Genomic DNA, 22810 nt, shown 5'->3' with positions numbered 1-22810 from the left:
TTTATTGATTTTTTTTATTGGGTAACTAAAATAATTGATCAGGGTGGTGCAGTAGGCTACTAAACTGGTTCGTGGATTGCAGGATAAAACTTACAAGGAAAGGTTAAAGGAACTTAACATGTATAGCTTGGAGGAAAGACGAGACAGGGGGATAGGATAGAAACATTTAAATACATAAAAGGAATCAACACAGTAATGGAGGAGACTATATTTAAAAGAAGAAAAACTACCACAACAAGAGGACATAGTCTTAAATTAGAGGGACAAAGGTTTAAAAATAATATCAGGAAGTATTACTTTACTGAGAGGGTAGTGGATGCATGGAATAGCCTTTCAGCTGAAGTGGTAGATGTTAACACAGTAAAGGCATTTAAGCATGCGTGGGATAGGCATAAGGCTATCCTAACTATAAGATAAGGCCAGGGACTAATGAAAGTATTTAGAAAATTGCGCAGACTAGATGGGCTGAATGGTTCTTATCTGCCGTCACATTCTATGTTTCTATACATAATAAGTGTGGTTGCTGTAACAGATCGACGGGCACCCCGACTGGGTACCTCAGTTGAAGGATGCTCTTAGCGCTTCCTGAGGACTTCAAGCACTGCATCAGACACCATAACCACCGTAGACTCCTCCAGAGAGCAAGGCAGGAACAAGCTCTTACAAGAGCTTAGTAGTGATATAGCAAGAGAGTATGACTAGCATAGCAATCCCTTGTAGCAGATTCCCCCAATAAGAGATAGCACTCCAAATTGAGGGTGAAGTAGAACTGACTGTACTGGCACATACAGCCTCTTTTATTCACATTCTACAAACATAGTACTGCCCACAGGGTTTTGAAGAACAACCAATCAACACATTACAACACAGCTAACACTCCCATTCATTACATCAGAAATCCACCCCTCTGCCTGTGATACAATTATCTCAACACAATAGACTAACTTAATTATCACAGGCAGGAAAATACCATATTATAAAACATATCACAGGGACCCCAAAACATGCAATAACCCCATAAAAAATATATCCTCGGAAACGGGAATTCACCCGGAATTCACCCAGATCCGTTCAGTAGTTTGGAAGATACGGTTTAATGCAGATTCCGCAGAACATATACAGGCTATATGAAAAATAATTACTGTTAAATGTGTCACCTGTTCTGTGGTTTAAAACTACTGAACGATGTCTTTGTGCACCAAATACCGGCGAGATGGCACCGTGTAGAAAAGTCAAAACAGTGTCTGTGAGTTAAAATGGCCGCCATCCATTGTTCTCACCATGTGCTTCATCCATTGTTCTCACCATGTGCCTCTGATACATAAAATGGTGGCCACCCAGTAACTCCACAGTTTGTCTGGTAGTCTATCCAGCGAACCAACAGATGAAACACATGGGGAACAGTGCAACAAACAAAGGGAATCATAAAAAATATGGACTATAGTCATATTTGTGCACAATCTCCAGTTTTGTCACAGGTGCATTTAACATGATAGAGGTAAATTATGGTTGACCAGACATATAGCTCAAATTCTTGGTTTTGTTTTGGTTCAGAACTTGTACAATCGTCTTTATCCTTAAAGCACTCCGGGCACAATAACAACTTTATCAAAATTATCTTGAAAAAAAATATACTCCTGAGATTTGTTATTGAGATTTCAGAAGCCGGAACCTCAGGATAGTTGATGGTGGCTCACTTTGTGGTTTGATGTTTGAGAACAGTATAACCCCTTAAGTTAAGAGTTTGCCCAGGGGCCTCCTGGCATCATAATAACTTAATTTAGATAACATTTTATGTTACCTAAACTGTCCCTTTAAACACAATAAATGTATTTAGAAATCAGTCTGTGTAAATAAGCTACATTGTTCTAAATTACACTTTAGTTGAATTATTAGTAAGTCACATAATGTTTCTCGGAAGAGCCCTGCCACTAGCCACACCACACACACAGTGGCTGATCCGGGGGGTGAGGGTGGAAACCGCTCCGAGAATACAGTACAGTGCCCATGCTGTCTTTTGCTCTTCCCTACCGACCCTGCTGTGTGCCTTCAAGGACCAGAGGGGAGATCAGAGATCTCCATCACCGGCCCACCGGCACTAAAATGCGGTCGACAGCAGGGAGGAAGAGAGGACCCGTGAGCTGTAACCTGCAGCTCCGCCAGCTGTAGTGTTTATTGTGCCTGGAATGTTCCTTTAAATAATCTACCAGTGCCCCTGGTTTTTGGGAGGTCTGTTAACCTGCTTATGCTGTTGGATAGTTAATTTAATTCTCCATAAAAGGGAAACAACAACGTCTCTATAGGAAATGTACACTTAAATAATTCCTTTTAGGTATTTGACTACTTTTTTTAGAACTGTGAGAGAAAGAGGGTGGAGCTATGATGCAAATTCTGCCAAAGTACCATGGATTCAAAGTATCAAAAAAAAAAAAAAAATCGGAATGATTTTTGCATGATTATCTACTAGATACATGATTTGACTGTTGCTGCTTGGAGTGGGCCTTTAATTTGGGGGAGTTATGAAGCCGTGCTTGCTTAGAGTTGCTGCACACAGTTTATTTATTATCTAGGGTATATATATGTAAGGGGCAAATAGCCGTATATGGAGTAAGGATCCAGCATAAGCGTAGGATAGTATAAAGGGAGCAAGTTGGTTGTGGTGTGCCAAGACCGACGATACGGTAGGCCTGTAGACCTGTACAGACCTGTAGAGTATATTCTATATTCTAAGTATTTGATATATAGTAACCCTAGATCAAACAACCATTCCACATCTCTTTGGCACTGAAGGGTCAACAGCAAGTTTGTGATAAAATATGACTAATCTCGCCTTTATCACTTCAGTGGTGCTTTTGTGAATTATTGCAATTTACCAAGAGGTGAAAAAAAAATCAATGTGTTGACAATCCCCATAATTCATTCCACTTGCGTTATAACTAATTATACTATAAATCATTCTAAAGTTAATTTATAGAAAATATATGCATAAATAGTGCTGCCCATGATTAGTTTGGCAAATGTCACCTTGCATTTTCCAAAACATCTCTCTCGTACTTAGCCCAGCAATGCTTAGTTAAACTCATCTTTAATTATCAGTCACAGACAGTTATTGGCTTCTCCCTTCCAACTGGCAGAAGAAGCAAGATGTGCAGAGCTGTTAGGGTGTCAAAGACAGGACTCATTAGATGATTATCGATCGAGATACCAAGGGCCTGGGAATCAAGCTATGCATTCCACAAGCTATTCTAGGTGCCTGTTTTTACAATAGGTCTTTTTTTTTTTTTTTTTTAAACACATTTCCGTTGTGTTAATCTTCCATGGCCTCATTTTTACCACTAATAAAGATTCAGCCTGTCAATTCTGCAGAATAACGTTTGAGACGTATTAAAAGCAGTGCCAGGAAAGAAAAAGAAAAGCTGAGATTGCTCTGCTCAAATTATTATTAACGGTCAACCTGCCCCTGAAAGTATGAAAGGGAAGAATCAAAAGAGCTACAGTAATCATATTTTTGTTTTAACAGGATATTTAAATAAAGGCGACTTTTGAAACTAACAGCTAAATTATTTAATAGAAATCATTCATTATAAATCATTCATACTGTCATAAAGACAGTAGCATCAGACCTGCAAGTTATATATATATATATATATGACAAGCAAAAAGCCGCAGTTAGCTGTGATCCTTTATAATACCAAGGAGAAAATAAGTATTTTCTTTCCTGGCAGTATACATGGTCATTGTAAAATATCAAGGGGCTGCAATAAGTAGTAGAATGAAAATGAACATGAAGAATATAAAATATATCAATACAATTATCACCAGTGCAATGGCATGTTATGTAATCAAGCACAGTACATAAAGTGCAATGATAGATCAAACATAGAAACCATTTATATGCATCGATAGCTTTGTGACGTCCAACTCTAGCACATGATGTAAAATCAAATACCCATAAGCATTGTTACCATTAAGATTTTGTATCCAAGGAGCAAATGTTGTGTTTGAAATTAAATTACAGCCATTTACTTGTATTCTGGAGATTTGTGATAACATTTTTCCATGTTATACATGTTGATATTTGGTATACTCTGGCAACATGTTGTTTGGATTTATCATGAAGTTAATTGGGTATCATCCTCACTAGATGAATCCAATTACATTGTTACAGTGTACCTTATTTTTAGGCTTTGCTCTCTAACTAATTGCTTCAATCCTATGGGATAAAACAGTCAACAGATTAATGATTGGCTATTATCAGTTGTTTTATTTAACTATTTAAAACTTCATAGATGCAATGAGATGAGAAAAATGCCTTATTGCAGTGAGTATCAAATGCTGCAGAGTCTGTGTATTTCATTTATCAAAATATACTTTTTTATTATATTGATTATTGATAGGAGCGCTCACACTGCATTCTATTTATTTTTAACTATCAATTGCTGCCCACACAAACGTATCGAAACCTTTTTTAATTAATTCTGACATATACCTGCCTTGGTGGAGTAGGGGCAAGTGGAACAAAAAGAAGAAAGCCAAGTGGCTCCTATATCCAATCCATCCCATGCGTAGCGATTTTGAAAAGATTGATTGTGAGGAGTTCCTGTAACCGTGAAGGCAATTGATTATTGAAATTGGGATCCCTACAGCACATGTGATCTATGTTAACTATGTATGAAAAATATGACATCCTCACTTCTGTACTCAGAGAACATGTTTACAAAACAAAAATCATTTTTTTATTAGGAAAAATAATTAAATAAATAAAATGCATTAAATTTCAGCAGAAGGAGGCGGGATGGTGAGTATATGCATTTTACTTTGTCCATGAGCTTTCTCAAAAGTTTTGAGAAAGGGTGTGTGTGCGTGGTGATGTTGCAGTCATAGCATAACAGTGATATACACAAATGTTGGTGTGAAGCATTGAAGTGTGGGAACTGTTCAGAAAGCACTAATATCTACACAATTATCATCAATGCAATTAAACACGTAAAATCTTTGTCCCCTTATCTTCAGTTAAAACTCAAATTTGCTGTATTTTGTTTATTTATTTACTTATTTCTAATTTTAAAAAAAGGGTTTGATTTTAAGCAAATATGCCAGTAAATATACCAGTAGCACATTGCAGATACCAATGATCTATGCTGTGATTTGTACTACTTGCTTTTGGCTTGAATGACATAAAGTAACTTCTTGTTATTCACATAAAAAATGAACATACCTCACCTATGAAGTATTTCAATGGCAGGATTGTGAGTAATGAGAAATGTAATGGGTTAATATATTAAGCAGGACTGACATCGTTATTTCAGTTGAAAGTCCATCAATTCCAACCTTTTCAAGAACCAGTGTTTATTGATCAATAAGACGGCAAAACATATCCTGCTGATATGTTTTCTAATTTATCTAAGCAGGTAACACGTTGTGATGCATGTGGTGTAATCTTTCATTATTGATTTTTATCTCCAAATATGTTGAAATAAATTTCCACAAAGGACAGAAAGCCAGTAGTCAGTCCGTACTTTGTTTTCATTTTTTTTTTAATAAAAACATTTTGTCAAATAACAATTATTGCACGTAAGCTATCCAAAGGTAGCAGTTATCTAAACCTAACCATTGATACATGTTTAAACTATGAATATACTTCAAGAATAATAATCTCAGTTAAGATGAGTAAATATTAATAATGTGTTGTTTGTTTTTGTCTTTAGTGGTAAAAATAAAAAAGTAGTGCAGCCATCCAAGCTCCCGTCATCATCAATGCCTGTTGATTGGTTATCTCCACCATGCACGGATGCTTCTAGAACAAAACAGACTGAACATAATCACAAAGATTCCGCAACATTGCCCAAGTTATTACTATCAGAAAATCTTGATATGATGGACAAGAGTGAAAGGAAGTACAAAAAGAAGAAGCCACGAAAGGAAAAACATCGACATTTCAGTGACCTCTGGGTTCGCATTCAGGAAAGGTAACCTACCATCCATTGTAGATTTTTTTGTTTCTGAACTACAGGAGTGTAGTTAATAAAATAGGAAAGTAACAGATCTAGGCGTGAACAATATGACACAAGTTTCAAAATGGATCCTGCTGTATGATACATAAACTAGTTTAGAAAATCTCAATAAAAAAAAAAAATCACTAAGATTGACAGACATTTTAATTGTAAATTCCAGTAATGTTATGGTAGCTAAAAAAATGTTAGTAACGTGAGGGCAGACACATTGGACACATCTTTATATATATATATATATGGCCAGAATCTGTTAATAGTGACACATATATACCCAGTTCAATGCACGTCTGTTGGTCATTTATTCAGAGACTTTTATTGCACCTCAGATAATAATGTGGCTTAATGAGGATTATAAAGGTAAATTATCTAAACATCTATTAATTATTCTAGTCAGGCACTTCTGCATGACAGAATTTCTGCTGCCTTATGTTAAGTTGCATTCCTTATAGTATTCAAAAGAGATATTGAGTTCTAGATCAGGTCTGACGTACTCGGCAAGTGTGCTATTGTTCAAGCACCCTCTACCTACTTATTGACTTTGACTTAAAAAACATGCCATGAAGTATAATGAGTGCACAGAAGACTGTGACTTCACAGACAGTGTAGAATTACCAGTCATGCAGAGAAAATCAAGTATTATCAGCAACTACAGGGTGAATACAGATCCAAAGGTGCTGATGACCTGGAACAAGATATACTTTGAATAAATCAATGTCCTAAATGATTCCCATTAACATAAAAAAATGGTTTTGCTGTTTGAGGAGCAGTTGTTCTAAACGGGCAGATCTGTCTATATTGATCTGTCTATTAGGGACAAGAAAAAAAACAAAGTTTGTGTCTCGAACAAAAAATGGTAAAAATTGAAGTTTTGGGATGTATTTCTCAGATTTATATTCACACCATAAAAACTATTGTAAATGGATCTGCCTGAACCGAATATCATAACTGCAACGAGCTGTGTCCCACTCTTTGTTTGAGTAATGTATGTTGGGATGTTCTTTCGCCTCAATAAATATTTGAAACAAAAAGAAAACGGGTGACGCATTCTCTGATGTACATTTGACAGCAGTTATATTGAACACTAACTTGACTGTGTAGAACCCAGCTTAAAGTTTTTGTCTGATTATTAAAATTGGCCTAAACTGCTGTGTTGTAATGATCTTGATAGGACCTTGCTGTTGATGTTTTGTAGAAATGCTTCTCAGAACTGAGCTCAAACCTGTATACCTTTTGTAGTTAATGGGTTGTCAGAGCTATTGACTTACTCCTGAATACATTTACAGCTGTCACGAAAAAGTTCTGGCGGCATTCCTTGGTGCTGTCTCATAGTATTCTTGGCTCAGTTTAATGTATACTTTCATTTCTGATAAAAGATCAACAGAATAAAACATTCTAAACATAATCAGTCAACATCAAAGGCTTTTAGTATTTCTGTAGCTCATATAAAAGGGCCATCGGGTGGGGGAGAAAAAGAAAATACCATGGTAATAAAGAGAAAAACAGAAATACAATAGTCAGAAAATATTGTTTGCTTTTTGCCTTTCCAGTGCCACAGAGTCTCCTCCGCAAATTCGGATTATTAACGGATACATTACAGTGGAACCTCAGCCAAGAGAGCATGGAAAAGACAACTACGCACAGCCCGCCAAAAGCAGTTCCTTCATCCAATTCATTCTACCTCCCTTTTTACTGTTGGCTTGGTGTCTTCAACAAATGGTGGTTTCACAGTGATGATTTGTAAAGATGAAGAAACATTATAAATGCAAACTGACACCCGAGGACATTCACGTAAAAGGATCACATTGTTTCTGCCAGCACTGGAAAATATTTTATGGCATTAAACTGCTTAGCAAACATTGCCCTGAAGCTCTACTTTGAATCGGACCTCTAATATTATTTACTGGTTAATACGGAATATATGTCTTTTGTTTGAAAAGTCATTATATTTTTCTTCCCTTGAAGAAGAATGATTTCATGTTAATCCCATAATGCACTTGGGAAATGTAAAATGTTACTGTAACATAGCTGTACTGTAGATTTATAATGTGTTAACTAAAAATTGAATTTTTCTATAATTGGTGTTCATGTGTTCCTGTTTTGCATACTTGTAATGCAATTCGTAGTCTAACAAACTGCCTCTCAGCTATGTGTATAGGGGGAGACATTCGAACATATTTTCATTTTTGAAACATATAAATATATATTTTTATCTTAGTGATGGTGAGTCTTTGAGCAGTTCGTACAGAGACCAAAGCAGCTATATGGTCCACGCTTTCATACAAATAGCTTTTATATAAAATGATACATTGACAGACATTTTGATATCTCTCAAATATCGATAGGTGTTGCATCTGCTGCCCATTACTTCTGCCAAAATACCTGCCTTATAGTGAAAGCAATCATGTGAATACCAAAGAGCGGGAGATAGAGGATGAAATCTAAGTTGTCAGCCAATCAGAAAAGCTGAAATTAAAGTGACCAGAAATAAACTAAACAATTGATATCCTACCGATCTGATTTAAATGCAGAATCAAATAGCAGATAACGAAAAATAAAAGGCACTTACATTAACACAGTTTAGTGAATATACCTAAAAGCTCAACAGACATGCTAATAAAATATATTTATTAAAACATAATATATGCCAAGTATAAAATAAAGATACAAAACTAGCAATAGCACACACTATGTATAAAAGCTATGTAAAAACACAATCATAAGAAAAAGTACACAAATGTAATGTGAGCTTATCAAGGTGACTGTTTATCTTACTTGCAATATCAGTAAGTTAGACATTATTTTAGTGAAAATTACATTTAGAAAAAACAACATCACACTGGAAAATGAATTAAGGCTGTAGGAAAAAAGTCTATTCTCACCATCATTCTACTTCTGTGCCAAGTTGCCTTGCTCATTAGCGTGAGATTTCACACCTATTATTAAAAGATTAAGAAAGCTTTAGACTTAAGTAGGTAAGAAGCCCTGAGTAAAAGGGAAAGTATATTCAATAAGGAAGGTTTACCCGGTATTCTATTAGCAGAACTCTTTAATTTCCCACAATCCTTTTTTCAAAGAGGTGAGCAGAACTGCTTCCATTCTATTTTTGTTAGTCTGGTCTGTTGATATGTGACAATCGCCATACATTACTTATAGCCATGGAGTGTGACAACATTAAAATACCAGAAACTGTCTGGAAGTACACTTTTGAAACGGCACAACTAGTGCTGTAAATTGGTTTATCTTTTTTAATATACATATTTGAAATAGCTTGGGTCTTCATGCTGTTTTAATATATACATGTGAAATTGCGTAGCCCTTCATGCTGCTCCGAGTAACAGCAGTATGGGATAATGTGAGCTTCCTGTACATGCCACTTCCCACATCTTGCTGCACGCTGCTAATACACTTCTCAGTGGTGCAGTAATTTGGAACAGAAATTACAATGTGCAGGGCTAAGAGATAGCAGATTTCATTTGCACATCAGAGCACAAAAGGGTGATGCATCTAGGGATATGTAACTTCACAGGATGCAGCAATGCATTGTGCGAGATGCTGTGAAAATACAGCACTTTATTCTTCCAGATTCACTGGTCCGAACCAAAGCCATCATCTTGACAGGCGTCAGACGGCTTCCTTGGAAAGTAATGGAAGCATCAGTGTCAAAAGGATCATTACATTTCCCCCGGTCCTTATTAACAGCCTTTAGCAGTGTTGTATAGTTCTCTTTTGTTTTATTTTGACAAATCTTGCAGAAGTGAGTATTTAGAATACGCAAAACAAATGACAAGACTCATTTTTTTTTTTTAAATATAAATTAATTGGTGACACATAAAAACAGGAACAAATAATAAAAGGTGGGGGACAACCAATTTGAGGTATCCACAACCTCCCAAAAAAGCAGGGTTGTATGGTTTTAAGGTTATGGGGTTTTAGCAGCTGTACATTTGTTTTATTTATTCGTGTTTATGGCTTTTCATTTTTGGTATTTAAATAGTTATCTTACTGAATTGTGGTAAGCTATAGAAAGCAGTCTCGTTGTGTATCATGGTCTTCCTTTATATACAGTGGCTAGCAACTAATGGCCAAATATTCACTCTGCAATCTAGGAGCATTGCTAGGTTCCAGAAACACCTGGAACCTAAAGGGACACTTTAGTCACCAGAACAACTACATGCATTGGTTCTGGGAAGTAGAATTATTCCCTTCAGGCTTTTTTCTGTAAACACTGTCTTTACATTACAGCCTAGTGATAACTCCAATGGCCACTCCTCAGATGGCTACTAGAGGTGTTTCCTGTGGCAGTGCTGCACAGTGAGCAGCAATGCCATTAAGTGTATCCACCCTCTGCATGCAGACACTAAACGTTCCTCATAAAGATGCATAAATGCAATGCATCTCTATGAGGAGATGCTAATTGGCCAGGGCAGTGTTTGACTTGTGCTGGCCCTGCCCCTGATCTGCCTCTTTGATAGCCTCAGCCAATCCTGTGGGGAAGCATTGTGATAGACTCAGGCCACCACTACTGATGATGTCAGCAGACAGGTCAGAGGCAGACAGGGGCAGAGCCAGCAGCTGCAGGCTTGAATACAAGTAAGATTTTACTATATTTAGGGAGGCAAGAGGGGGCAAGGGGAGCTAGATAGTGGTTTTAACACTATAGACTCAGGAATACATGTTTGTGTTCCGGACCCTATAGTGTTCCTGTAAGTCCAGAAGAAAACTTTATGAACCTTACAGAGTGTAGTATGTCATAACATATCTCTGCATTTCTATTTTTGTTGCTTCCTTTGTATCCTTGAACAGCGTGCTGCTGCTGCTGCCCTCCAGGATCTCAGTAAAAACTGGAACATAGCTGGAAACAAGCACATGCTGCAAGGCCAAGTATTCAGTGTGATGCTGCCATGTTATAGATGGGTGTGCACCAGGGCTAGACTATGGATACAAAGCAGCCCTGGAAAAAATCTATGCCAGCCCCATAAGTCATTGTGCTATGTAGGGTGTATATATATATATATATATATGCAATTGAAATAGTTGGCTGCACTCTCGGATTTCTTTAAAACTTAACTTTTATTGACATATTTAAGAGAAGATCAACGTTTCGTCCCCTCTTGTGGACTTTCATCAGGATCATGATGAAAGTCCACAAGAGGGACTGAAACGTTGATCTTCTCTTAAATATTTCAATAAAAGTTATGTTTTAAGGAAATCTGAGAGTGCAGCCAACTGTTTCAATTGCCTGGATACTGGAGCCCTGGTAATGCACCCGGTCACTCAACTTTGAAGCCTGAGTGCAAGGTACAACAGCTTATATATATATATATATATATATATATATATATATATATATATATATATATATATATATATATATATATATATATACATTTCTTGTTCTAATTCAAAATATTAGTTCTTTCAGGGTAATTAAATTATACAGTAAAGCATACGCACATGCAGACACAGACAATCTTACTGATGCACATAAATAGGCTCATTGACAGACAATCTCAATGACACACACAGACAAGGTTACTGGCACACACACAAATTTAGTACAGACAAACTCTGATACACACACAAGCTTACTACAGACAAGCTCACTGATGCGCACACACTCTCCCTACAGACAAGCCCATTGACACACACATGCTCCCTACAGAAGAGCTCACTAACACACAGATTCACTACAGACAAGCTCACTGACACACACAAACTCACTAGCAGGCGCGCACACACAGAGGCTCCCTCACTAGCAGATGCGCGCGCACACACACACACACAGATGCTCGCTCGCTCACTCACTAGCAGATGCACACACACAAAGGCAGACAGTCACTGACACTGAGGCAAACATCCACACATACAGAGACAGGCAGACACTAGTCACTGACACTGAGGCAAACATCCACACATACAGAGACAGGCAGACAGTCACTGACACTGAGGCAAACATCCACACATACAGAGACAGGCAGACAGGCACACACTCAGGCAGACCGTCACACACACAGGCAGACAGTCACACACACACAGTCACACAGACAGTCACACAGGCAGTCACACACACACAGACAGTCACACACAGACAGTCACACACACACACACACAGACAGTCACACACACAGACAGTCACACACACACACACAGTCACACACACAAACAGTCACACACTCACAGGCAGTCACACACAGACACACTGACCTGCTTCTTACCTTCACATCCCTTGGAGCTCCTGGAGGCTGGGTGTTGGGGAAGCAGGGACTACCTCCTGCTTCCCATGCTGCAGTCAGCCAGGCCCCCGCCGCACGCTAAGCTCCGCCCCCGCCGCACGCTAAGCCCCGCCCCCCGCCGCAAATTTGTATTTTTTTTTTAATGATCCCGGCTGGCCATGTGTGAGGTGTGTCGGCCGCCTGGCTCCCCCTGCTCCCATGGGGCTCTGTGTGGCCGCACAGCTCACACATGGCCGGCAGGGATCACAGTTGCCTGAGTAATGATAAGGGCTGGCAGCCCAGCCCCAGGTGCCGCGGCCCACCGGGAAATTTCCCGGTATCCCGGTGGGCCAGTCCGGCCCTGGTGTGCACATGCTCAGACTGGCCATCGGGCAAGCTGGGCAAATGCCTGGTGGGCCACGATGACCAGGGGTTGAGGCTGGCATGGAAGATCAGAGGACCTCTCCTGCAAGCCAATGCAGGGCTGGCGCTATCAAAGCAAGGCCCTGCTGTGTGCCATGATTGGCCGGTGGGAAACGATCTCCCTCACTGGAACAAAGGCATCTTGCTGCAGGCGCCGCCTCCGGGTTCAACCTCTTGCGAGGTCAGAGCATTGCCACAGTTGCCATGGCAACAACCCAATCTCGCTAGAGTTCACTCACCATCACTCTCACACAGGACCGCCAGGGATTGCAGCAAGGTCCCCTCTCCCTGGGCAAAGGTAAGAAGGGAGGGGGCAAATATAGTATATTTATTTTAAATAAAAAATACATATATTGCTTTACTCTCCCCATACACAATACCTCCCAACACACACACTGCAGCCCACATGCACACACAACAGGCACGCTGCAGCCCACATACACACACACACTGCACTCCACATGGTCTGTGTATTATTGTATACAACCACACACACACACACACATATATATTAAAATGATTTAAAGTGGCAATAAACATTTCACATCAAACTACAGCTAGCTAGGTACACTGCACCCCTCAAACACAGTGCACCCAACATACACACACACACACAGCACCTCTTACACAACTGTACCCCTCACACACACTGCACCCCACATACACACAAACATGCTGCACCCCTCACACACTGTATCCCTCACACACACATATACTGCACCCAGTGGTGTATTTAGGTTTTGTGCTGCCATAGGCATGACGGTGCTCGGGCAGCCCCCCCCTAATTTAAATTTTCCCCACCCCTTCCTGTCAAGGCCGCACTTTGACTGACAGACGCTCACTCACTGACAGACGCACACTCACTGACAGATGCACACACTCACTGATAGATGCATACACTCATTGACAGACACACACATTCTCATATACACTGACAAACAATGACATATACACACTCACTGATTTGACACACTGATAGATGGACATACACTTACTCGGACACACACTCACTGACAGACGCACGCACTGACTGACAGACGCACGCACTGACTGACCGACAGATACACACTGACCGACACACACATTCACTGACACACACACTCACTCAAATTCACTGACACACACATTCACTGAAACACACACACTCACACACATTCACTGAAACACACACACTCACTGACAGACACACACACACACATTCACTGAAACACACACACACTCACATTCACTGACACACACTAACTCACATTCACTGACACACACACACACTCACTCACATTCACTGACACTCACATTCACTGACACACACTCAGTCACATCCACTGATACACACATTTCCCCACACTCACTATTATTATTATTATTTTTATAAATTTAAAGCCACCCAGCCTCCCTACATTTGGGATAGCTGGGTAGATTTCTCACCTGGGGTCCAGTGGGGCTGCTGGGCAGGAAGGCGGCCGGAAGCTCTAAGTTTTCAGCAAGGGAGCACTTTCCCCTGAGCTCTCTGCTCAGCTCCCTTGCGCACCGCAGATTGATGCCGCATTATTGCGGTTCGCGTGAGGAAGCTGAGCAGAGAGCTCAGGGGAAAGTGCTCCCTCGCCACTCACCCGAGAAACAACCGCCTGCCAGCTCTTGGGCTCCAATAAAATGAGGCAAACAAGATATTTGCCTGGTCATTTGGGGGCAGCCCACCCAAGGCAAATGCCTTGTTTGCCTCGTGGTAGACACATCTCTGACTGCACCCATCACACACACTGCACCGCTCACACAAAAACACACTACATCCCTCACACATACACTACACACCTAACACACACACATACTGTAACTTTCAAACACACAGTACCCTCCACACACAATACACCACTCACACAAACACATGCTGCACCCCTCACAAACACACACACACTGCACACCTCACACACACACATTGCACACCTCAGACACACTGCACCCCTCACACACTAGATCACCTACACAACTCTGGATCCTCAACACACACACACTAGATCACCTGCACACAATAGATTCCCTATAGGCACACACAGAATCACCTAAACACATACTACATTTTTAAGATACACACTAGATCCCCTGTAAGCAAACACTCTTCACTACATCACCTACACACACACACACTATAGCCCCAATGCATACACTCGCTACATCTTCTATGCACACTATGCCCACTATACACACACTTTCTGTTTAAATTCACATGAAGAGCTCCACTAACTGGATTATTCACTATAGAATTGACCAAGGCATTGCAAATCTTAGTCTAAGATAGTCAAATAGGAATAATTATCCTGTCAATTCCACACTGTGTCTGATTTAGTCAGTCATTGTGTAGGTGTTAAGTGCATATATATTAAAGACTACTAATCACTGAAATAGAAGAGTAATATTGCCAATGAAATAATCAAAAGAACACATATCCCTGAATTGCTGAAGTAAATTACATAGCAGGAAGCTAGCAGCTGCCTTACCAGCAGAATGGTGAACGATAAATAATACGATCATCAGCTCAAACAAATGTTCCATTAAAGCCAATTTGTGCCATTGCTATGAGCATGAAAGGTCAGGGAACCTTTACGAACTCTCTTTCTGCATGAAAAGGCCGGGTAAAAGCAGAGGTTGCCTTTGATTTTTGGTCCCCTTGAGTACCATATATCTATTGTATCATAAGTCTTTGATTCAGCATTGCCTCTTCTGTGTATTATTGTACACACACACAAATATATATATATATATATAGTTAATTAAAATTATTTAAAGGGGCAATAGACAATTCACATCAAACTAAAGCTAACTAGGAAAAATAGCAAAAGAATTGATGAAACATTAACTGAAATGTAATTGCTGTATGTGCCTTTGGTATATTTTAACTCCTACCTGCCAATCTTACCTGCCCACCTTGCAGGACAAAGAGAGCTCCTAAAGAGGGTGGGCAGACTAACTCTGAACTGGCTTAGTGCCCAGTCCCTTCCTGCATTTTGACATCTGCCTGGCAGATTTCAAAATGCAGGACAAGTCCCCAGGACTTATTTTTGCTGGAATAGTAACTCAAAATGCAGATCTTCATTACATTTTCAGAAAATTAAAAGTAGAGGAGTCAGCACTGGAATGTGATTGCTGGCTCCACTGGTTTCCATAGTGATTGCCCCACTTTTAGTACTTTAGACCACTTTTTACAAAATTAGGTGGTCTGCTAAAATGGAACACTGTCACTTTTCAGAACACTTTCAAAAATATCCCCAGAGCCGGCATGTCACTCCTCCCTGGCTGAAGGTAACACGGTATGGTGTAATAAATGTTATTATTACCTTTATCCCCCTACACACACACATACTATAGCTGCACCAATGACACCTATGTTAATCTGACTCTGACTTGATGGGCTTATCAGTAAAAAAAGATTTATGAGTTTAGCACCAAAGTGCCCCAAATGATTGTACCTGACCTCTGATTGTGTCTTCAAGTGTCTTCTTCCCCCAGTATGCACATTGCCTAGAATTCATTTTCTCAGTGTCCTGTGTGCCAGCATCGATTAATACTAGCCCCCTGCGTCTCAAGAGTATATATCCATCAGTCCCTTGGCCTTGGCCCACAGTCCCCTAATCTGTTACCCACTATGTCTTTATGTTTGCATACTTATAAAGTGCTTTGAGTCTCACAGGGAGAAAAGCGCTATAAAAATCACAATTTATTATTATTATTATTATCAGGAGATCTCCTACAACCAATAGCTCTATTTTCCTCCGCATTCTATCCCTAACTGCTGCCTCCCCATTTTTTCCCACTGATTTTACCCCCTTCTTTTCTTAAATACCTTTTCCCCGTCTTATCTATTGCTATCTCTGCTCTTATGTATTAACACTGAATTAAGAAACTCCGTTTTTTATACTAAAATTTAATGTGGTTAATCGTAAGATTTAAAAAGCAGACTCCACTGAATATATTTTATATATTTTTGTTAAAAAATGAAGAAAACTTTTTCATGCTGCATTATTCTAGCCACTTTAAAAAAAAAATATTTTGCAGCCTAGAAAATCTGAATTATTTTTCAATATAAAGCACAATAGACAATTACTAGTTTTTTCCCATCTCGATTCAGTGTTTGGCACACTAGCAACTTGTTCTTTAGGAACGTGCCTACTCTCACTGCTGGGAAATGTGTCTGTGAATAATGATCCCTCTCTCTGTTCTTTTACGGAAGACAAACAATTTGACATGTTTGGGGTCTATACATCAAAGGTTCTTTTTTTCTGGGTATAAGAGATATATGACACCTACTTATGTTTTTCTATCGAGTGTTCTTCGCCTAAGAAAAGTATGAAATGTCTCAGCCATTGAGGAATAACCTTCATAAAAAAACATAAGATGTTTTATTCCCCTCAATAGATACACAGCACAGCAGTCTTTGATCCCTTTTTGTTTTGTTGCAATTCTATACATGATTGACAAGTCAGCATTTTACATTTCACACTTGTCTAGCCTCCATCATGCTACATAATATGAGCCGTTCCCCTTTTACCAGCCATGGAAAACTTTAAACATGAACTGACGAAGAAATTTACCTATACACAGTTCAACACAAAAGGCATCGTTCATAAAAGAGATGCTGATCGAAAAGTGAGGCAAACTTCTGAAAGCTGTGTTATCACAGTGGAAACCTGCAGAACCAGCAGGAATATTCGATTAATATTTGTGGAAATTGCTCAACTAAAGTAAATAAAATAGTAAATAAAGTTCTAAAAGTGGAGCAATCTCTCTGTAAATCATTGATTTCATTGGATTCCACCATGACTCTTCGCTTTTTGTTTAGCTTACTGTCTCCTCTGCCAACAGTAGATCTTACATGTCCTAAGCAGCACTTCACAAATAAGAATACAAACTGTTCACTCTAAACATTCACTGCGCATGTATAACATAACTTCAGCAAAGAGTGTCAAAATTCTGTACTAGGCTGCAATCTGCAAACATATCCTGTACATTAGCTATAGATGCAGCACTTACTTAGCCTTAGACTTCTACATTCAGTTTAAACATATTGCGATTAGTCAGAATTATGGGAATATGGAATTCATCCAAATTCTGCAACTCCGAAACGCCATCACAAAACTAACAAAATGGGCAAAATGAGTGAGCTGTTTCATTTATTTGGGGATTCAGAGTTTCATCTTTGGAGAAGGTAGAGGGAATGGAGAAGAAGCTGATTTCTTTTGTTATGGTACCTAAAAAGCTTATTTTGTAATGATGGACAGTGAGGTCTGCCCAGTTATGTCGCTACATATTCTGTCCAATCAGAAAAAGATGATTGCTAGAAAACTATTGATGATTTTAGGACAGCCACTAAATGTTGATTTTATTAACAGATGAAGTGGACAATAGTGGGGAAAAAGGGTGAACAGTAATACATTTATTTAATAACAATCAGAGGCAGACCAAAAGTTATTGTATGTTTGCTGTTGCTGTGCCTGTGTGGGAGTGTGAGAGCCTGTGAGGTGTTTGTCTGATGAGATGGCTATTGCTAAGGTTATTGTTGTGCTTAGCCATTGCCAGTGCCAGTTACACCAAACTAATATAGGATTATTTACTGATTTAGTTTAATCCTATATCTTGTGAGAGACCAATAATTTTCGATTTTCTTGATGCTTCAATGCCACTGCCTGTGCTTTGCAAGTTGCCTTGAAATTCAAATCTTTTTTCCAAATTTCTAAAAGTATTCTAAAATGTGATGGTGGTTGTAATCTTTTAAAATGTCTTTAATGGTAGGGTTTTTGCCTGACTTGCTGAATCTTGCAGTGCAACCACACCTGCTACCTCCTCAGAGGCAAACTGCTGTCTATTTTTTTGTTGTTGTTGTATATGTCTAAAAGTATTTAAACATGTGGTGTGAAAATGCCCTTATTGGTTTCTGTGAACCCTACCTGACTGAGTCTATAGTGCTTTCTTAATGCATGGGCACACTGGGCAGTTGCCTGGGGGGGGGGGCACATGCATAAGGGACTTATAGGCTTGCCAACTTTTCAGCATGTTATTCCAGGAATTTTATGAGAACTTTTTAGATCCTCTTTATTAAAAGAGTACATGTGATATTGCTGTTGCGAATATATACCTTGACCCTGAAAACAACGTACACGCACTAATTGTACATAAGCAAGACAAAATCAACACACATAGTTTGCTGAAGCCATGTACCTATAATAAAGTCAAGGCCTGCTTTAACGCGGGGCAAATGGGGCAGCTGCCCCGGGCCCAGTGATTTCAGGGCTGCCAAAGCAGCTGCCCCGTGGGCCCCACTGCCCTCATGAAAAAAAAATCGCCATTGCCGCCAGCCGGGGACTAAATAGGCCCATCGGGGGACCCATCCACTTAGGGCCACCCGGTGGGCTTCTTTTTAGCAAGGGTCCGGTTGAGCGTTGTGGCTCTTTAACAGGGCCCCTTGCTTTTCGGCAGCAGTCTGGGAGGAAGTGACAGCCGCAAGTCACTTCTTGCCATAAAGAGAGGAGTCGTGCAGGAGGGGGCAGAAGGAGCCGCCGAGAGGGAGGAGGAGAAGGAGGCAGTGAGAAGGGAGGCTGCTCACTCCCATCAGCCTCAGGCATTGCACTGGACCCCAGGGAAGCCACCCTCCAGAAAAAGGTAAGACACTGGAGGGTGGGTTTAACAATGTAAATTTTACATGTATGTCAGCATGTCTGTCTGTGTGCGTGTCAGTATGTCTGTGTGTGTGTGTCAGTATGTCTGTGTGTGTGTCAGTATGTCTTTCTGTGTGTGTCAGTATGTCTGTCTGTGTTTGTGTCAGTATGTCTGTCTGTCTCTGTCAGTATGTCTGTGGGTGTGTGCATGTTTGTGTCAGTATGTCTGTCAGTGTATGTATCTGTGTGTGTTAGTATTTATGTCAGTATATGTGAATGTGTGTGATGGTCAGTATGTCTGCCTGTGTGTCAGTATGTCGGTTAGTGTATGTGCCTGTGTGTGTCAGTGTGTCTGAGTGTCATTGTGTCTATCAGTCCATGTGTCTGTGTGTATGTGTGAATATGTCTGTCAGTATGTGTATCTGTGTGAATCAGTATGTCTGTCAGTGTATGTGCTTCTGTCTGTGTGTGTTTGTGTCAGTATGTATATCAGTGTGTGTCAGTATGTCTGTCAGTGTATGTATGTGTGTCAGTATGTCTGTCAGTGTATGCGCCTTTGTCTGTGTATGTTTGTGTCAGTGTATCTATCGGTGTGTGTTTGTGCGTCAGTATGTCTATCAGTGTATGTGTCTGTGTGTCTCAGTATGTCAGTCAGTGTATGTGCCTGTGTGTGTGTGTGTGTGTCAGTATGTCTGTCAGTGTATGTATCAGTATGTCTGCCCGTGTATGTTTCTGTGTGTGTCAGTATGTCTGTCAGTGTATGTATCTGTGTGTGTCAGTATGTTGTCAGTGTGTGTATCTGTATGTAGTCAGTGTGTGTATCTGTATATCTGCATGTGTGTCAGATACACATACACATATACATACACTGGCAGACGTTATGTCTGTCAGTGCATTTGTGTGTGCCAGTATGTCTGTTAGTGTATGTATCAGTATATCTGACAGTGTATGTGTATGTGCGTTTGTTTGCCTGACAGTATATGTGTCTGTGTGTGTATCTGTATGTTATCAGTGTGTGTATCTGTAGTATCTGTGTCTAGTCAGTGTGTATAAGATGTCTGTATCTGCGTCAGTTTATGTGTCTGTATCTGCATGTGTGTGCATATGTGCCTGCATATCTGCACGTCTGTATATCTGTGTATCTGCATGTGTTTCACTGTGTCAGTGTATATCTGTGTATATGTGTATCACAGTGTGTGTGTGGCAGTGTATGTGCATATGTGCATACATCTCAGCATTGATACACCAACACAACACACAAATACACCGCTGCATTCAAACTTCAACACTACATACAAACACACTCCCGCATTGAAACATCAACACTACATACAAACACACACATTTTGGTGTTAACCACCAATAATATATAAACACACCCCTACATTCAAAAACCAACACTACACATAAATGCACGCTTGCATTCAAAAGCCACAAACAAACACAACCCTACATTCACACAAACATACTCCATACAAAAACATACTTACATTCAAACACACAAATATGGATCAGTGCTAAATGCAACCCTGCAAGCATTAGAAAATGGTAGAGCCCCGGCTGTCAAAGCATTGTTGGAATTGCGTGACAGATATCTACCTTCTGGCCACCCTTGCGATTGGGGGGCCCAAACAAATTCTTGCACCAGGGCTATTTCTACTTTAGTCCGTCACTGCGTTAGGGTGGAGGGCTTGATTGCATGCCAGGGAGTTAAGCGGGGGTGGCTGGGGCAGGGTCCAGAGGGCCCAACCAAATGCTTTCCCAGGGTCCAATCGATATTAAAGACGGCCCTGAATAAAGTTCTTCTAATATTTTAACAGACCATGTTACTGCATGTTTTTTTTTAATGTTTAAACACTAATTTTGTTGGAGGTACCAATAAATATAAGTTTGATTTTATCGATAATTTACATTTTCATTCTGTGAGTGGTTGTGTTGGCAGGGTCCCAGTGCACTGCTTTACCTAAGGGGATTATCCTGGTGTTAAGATTGCACTGTGGCTACACCTGCTACCTCTGCAGATGCAGTTGGTACATGCCAGAATGGTTAAAATGGGTCAATTGTCCACTCACCTTCTTCTTTCATTTTAAAAAAAAGCTTCATGCTGCTCCCTTTTTTTAAATTAACTTACAAAATTACAAAAGGAAAAATAATCATAATCAATAAAACTCACTTAATATAGCAGTGTATATATTTGTACTGCAGTACACTAATACGAACATTTATGTCCAAATATTTCCCAAATATTTAATTTTTTTTTAATGATTCAGATGACTGCATTTTTTTTGCTGTGCACAGGTCTATTGAGCCTGCCTTGAAAATGTCCAGTCTCATCCCTTACATTAGATATCAAATTCTGTACTGTGAGTCTGTCCTGATGATGTATGATCTTATCTCCCTACATTAGATATAAACCCAGCACTGACTGAGTCTGTACTGATAATATTTAGTCAGATCACCCTGCATTAGATATAATGCCAGCACTGTGGAGTTTTTTGATACTCAGACACACTAGTTTGCTTGACGGTCTGTGATGCACTCATACATATTGCATATTAGAGGGATTTTTTTTTTTCTGTATGTTTGGAACAGGGTCGGACTGGTAATGCAAATCAGAACTGGAAAAAATGTATGCCAGCCCTATAAGCATCGTGACCAGAGTTTGAAAATAAAAAACCAGGACACCCATTAGCGATATAAAAATCGCTAAAAAAATACATTAAAAAAAAAGCCCTGAGAAATACACACACACACATACACACACATACACATACACATAACCTATTCCTGGCCAGAAGTGGCTGTTACAGCGCATCCCCTTCCTGGTACTCAAATGAGTGTCTTTTCAGTTACATTGTGTAGGAGCATAATCAGAGCACATTACACACATATACTAGACTAGGGCCATCTTAACAGCACAATAGGCCCCTGGGCAAAGCAATGCACTAGGGCAGGCATAGGCAACCTTCGGCACTACAGATGTTTTGGACTACACCTCCCATGATGCTTTGCCAGCATTATGGGTGTAAGAGCTTTATGGGGGATGTAGTCCACAACATCTGGAGTGCCAAAAGTTGCCTATCCCTGCACTAGAGCCCTGCCTAGGCAACCACTCACATGAAAAATATATAAATTATCAGTAAAATTAAGCTTATATTTATTGGTACCTCCAACAAATACAATACATACAGACTGCTGAATACACACACACAGAGACTGCTGAATAAACAAACACAGACTGCTGAATACACACAAACTTTTACACACAGTCTGCTGAAAACATGCACACAGACTGCTAAATATACAGAGACTGTTACACACAGACGGCTAAAAACATATACACAGACTGCTGAATGCACACACAGATTGCTGAATACACACACAGACGGCTGAATACACACACCCACACACACAGACTGCTGAATACATATACAGGCTACTGAATACACACAGACTCCTGAATATACACACAGATTCCTGAATACACACAGAGACTGCTATACACACACACAGACAG

The 22810-nt window shown here is 39.8% G+C and overlaps 1 protein-coding gene across 1 annotated transcript in view; it reads left to right on the top strand.

Annotated features, from left to right (window-relative positions):
* TRABD2A (TraB domain containing 2A) overlaps nucleotides 1–8036 on the top strand; it is an 87379-nt gene extending 79343 nt beyond the window's left edge. The window contains exons 6-7 of the mRNA XM_063457286.1: nucleotides 5709–5969; nucleotides 7562–8036. Coding sequence (XP_063313356.1) covers nucleotides 5709–5969; nucleotides 7562–7745 — 445 coding nt within the window. The 3' untranslated portion in view covers nucleotides 7746–8036. The remainder of the gene's footprint in view (nucleotides 1–5708; nucleotides 5970–7561) is intronic.
* Nucleotides 8037–22810: the final 14774 nt, after the last annotated feature.

The sequence above is a fragment of the Pelobates fuscus genome, chromosome 5, assembly GCF_036172605.1.
Source record: "Pelobates fuscus isolate aPelFus1 chromosome 5, aPelFus1.pri, whole genome shotgun sequence".
NCBI classification, from domain to species: Eukaryota; Metazoa; Chordata; class Amphibia; order Anura; family Pelobatidae; genus Pelobates; species Pelobates fuscus.
Note: the sequence above shows the minus strand (reverse complement) of the source record. Positions and strands in the feature narration are given on the sequence as shown.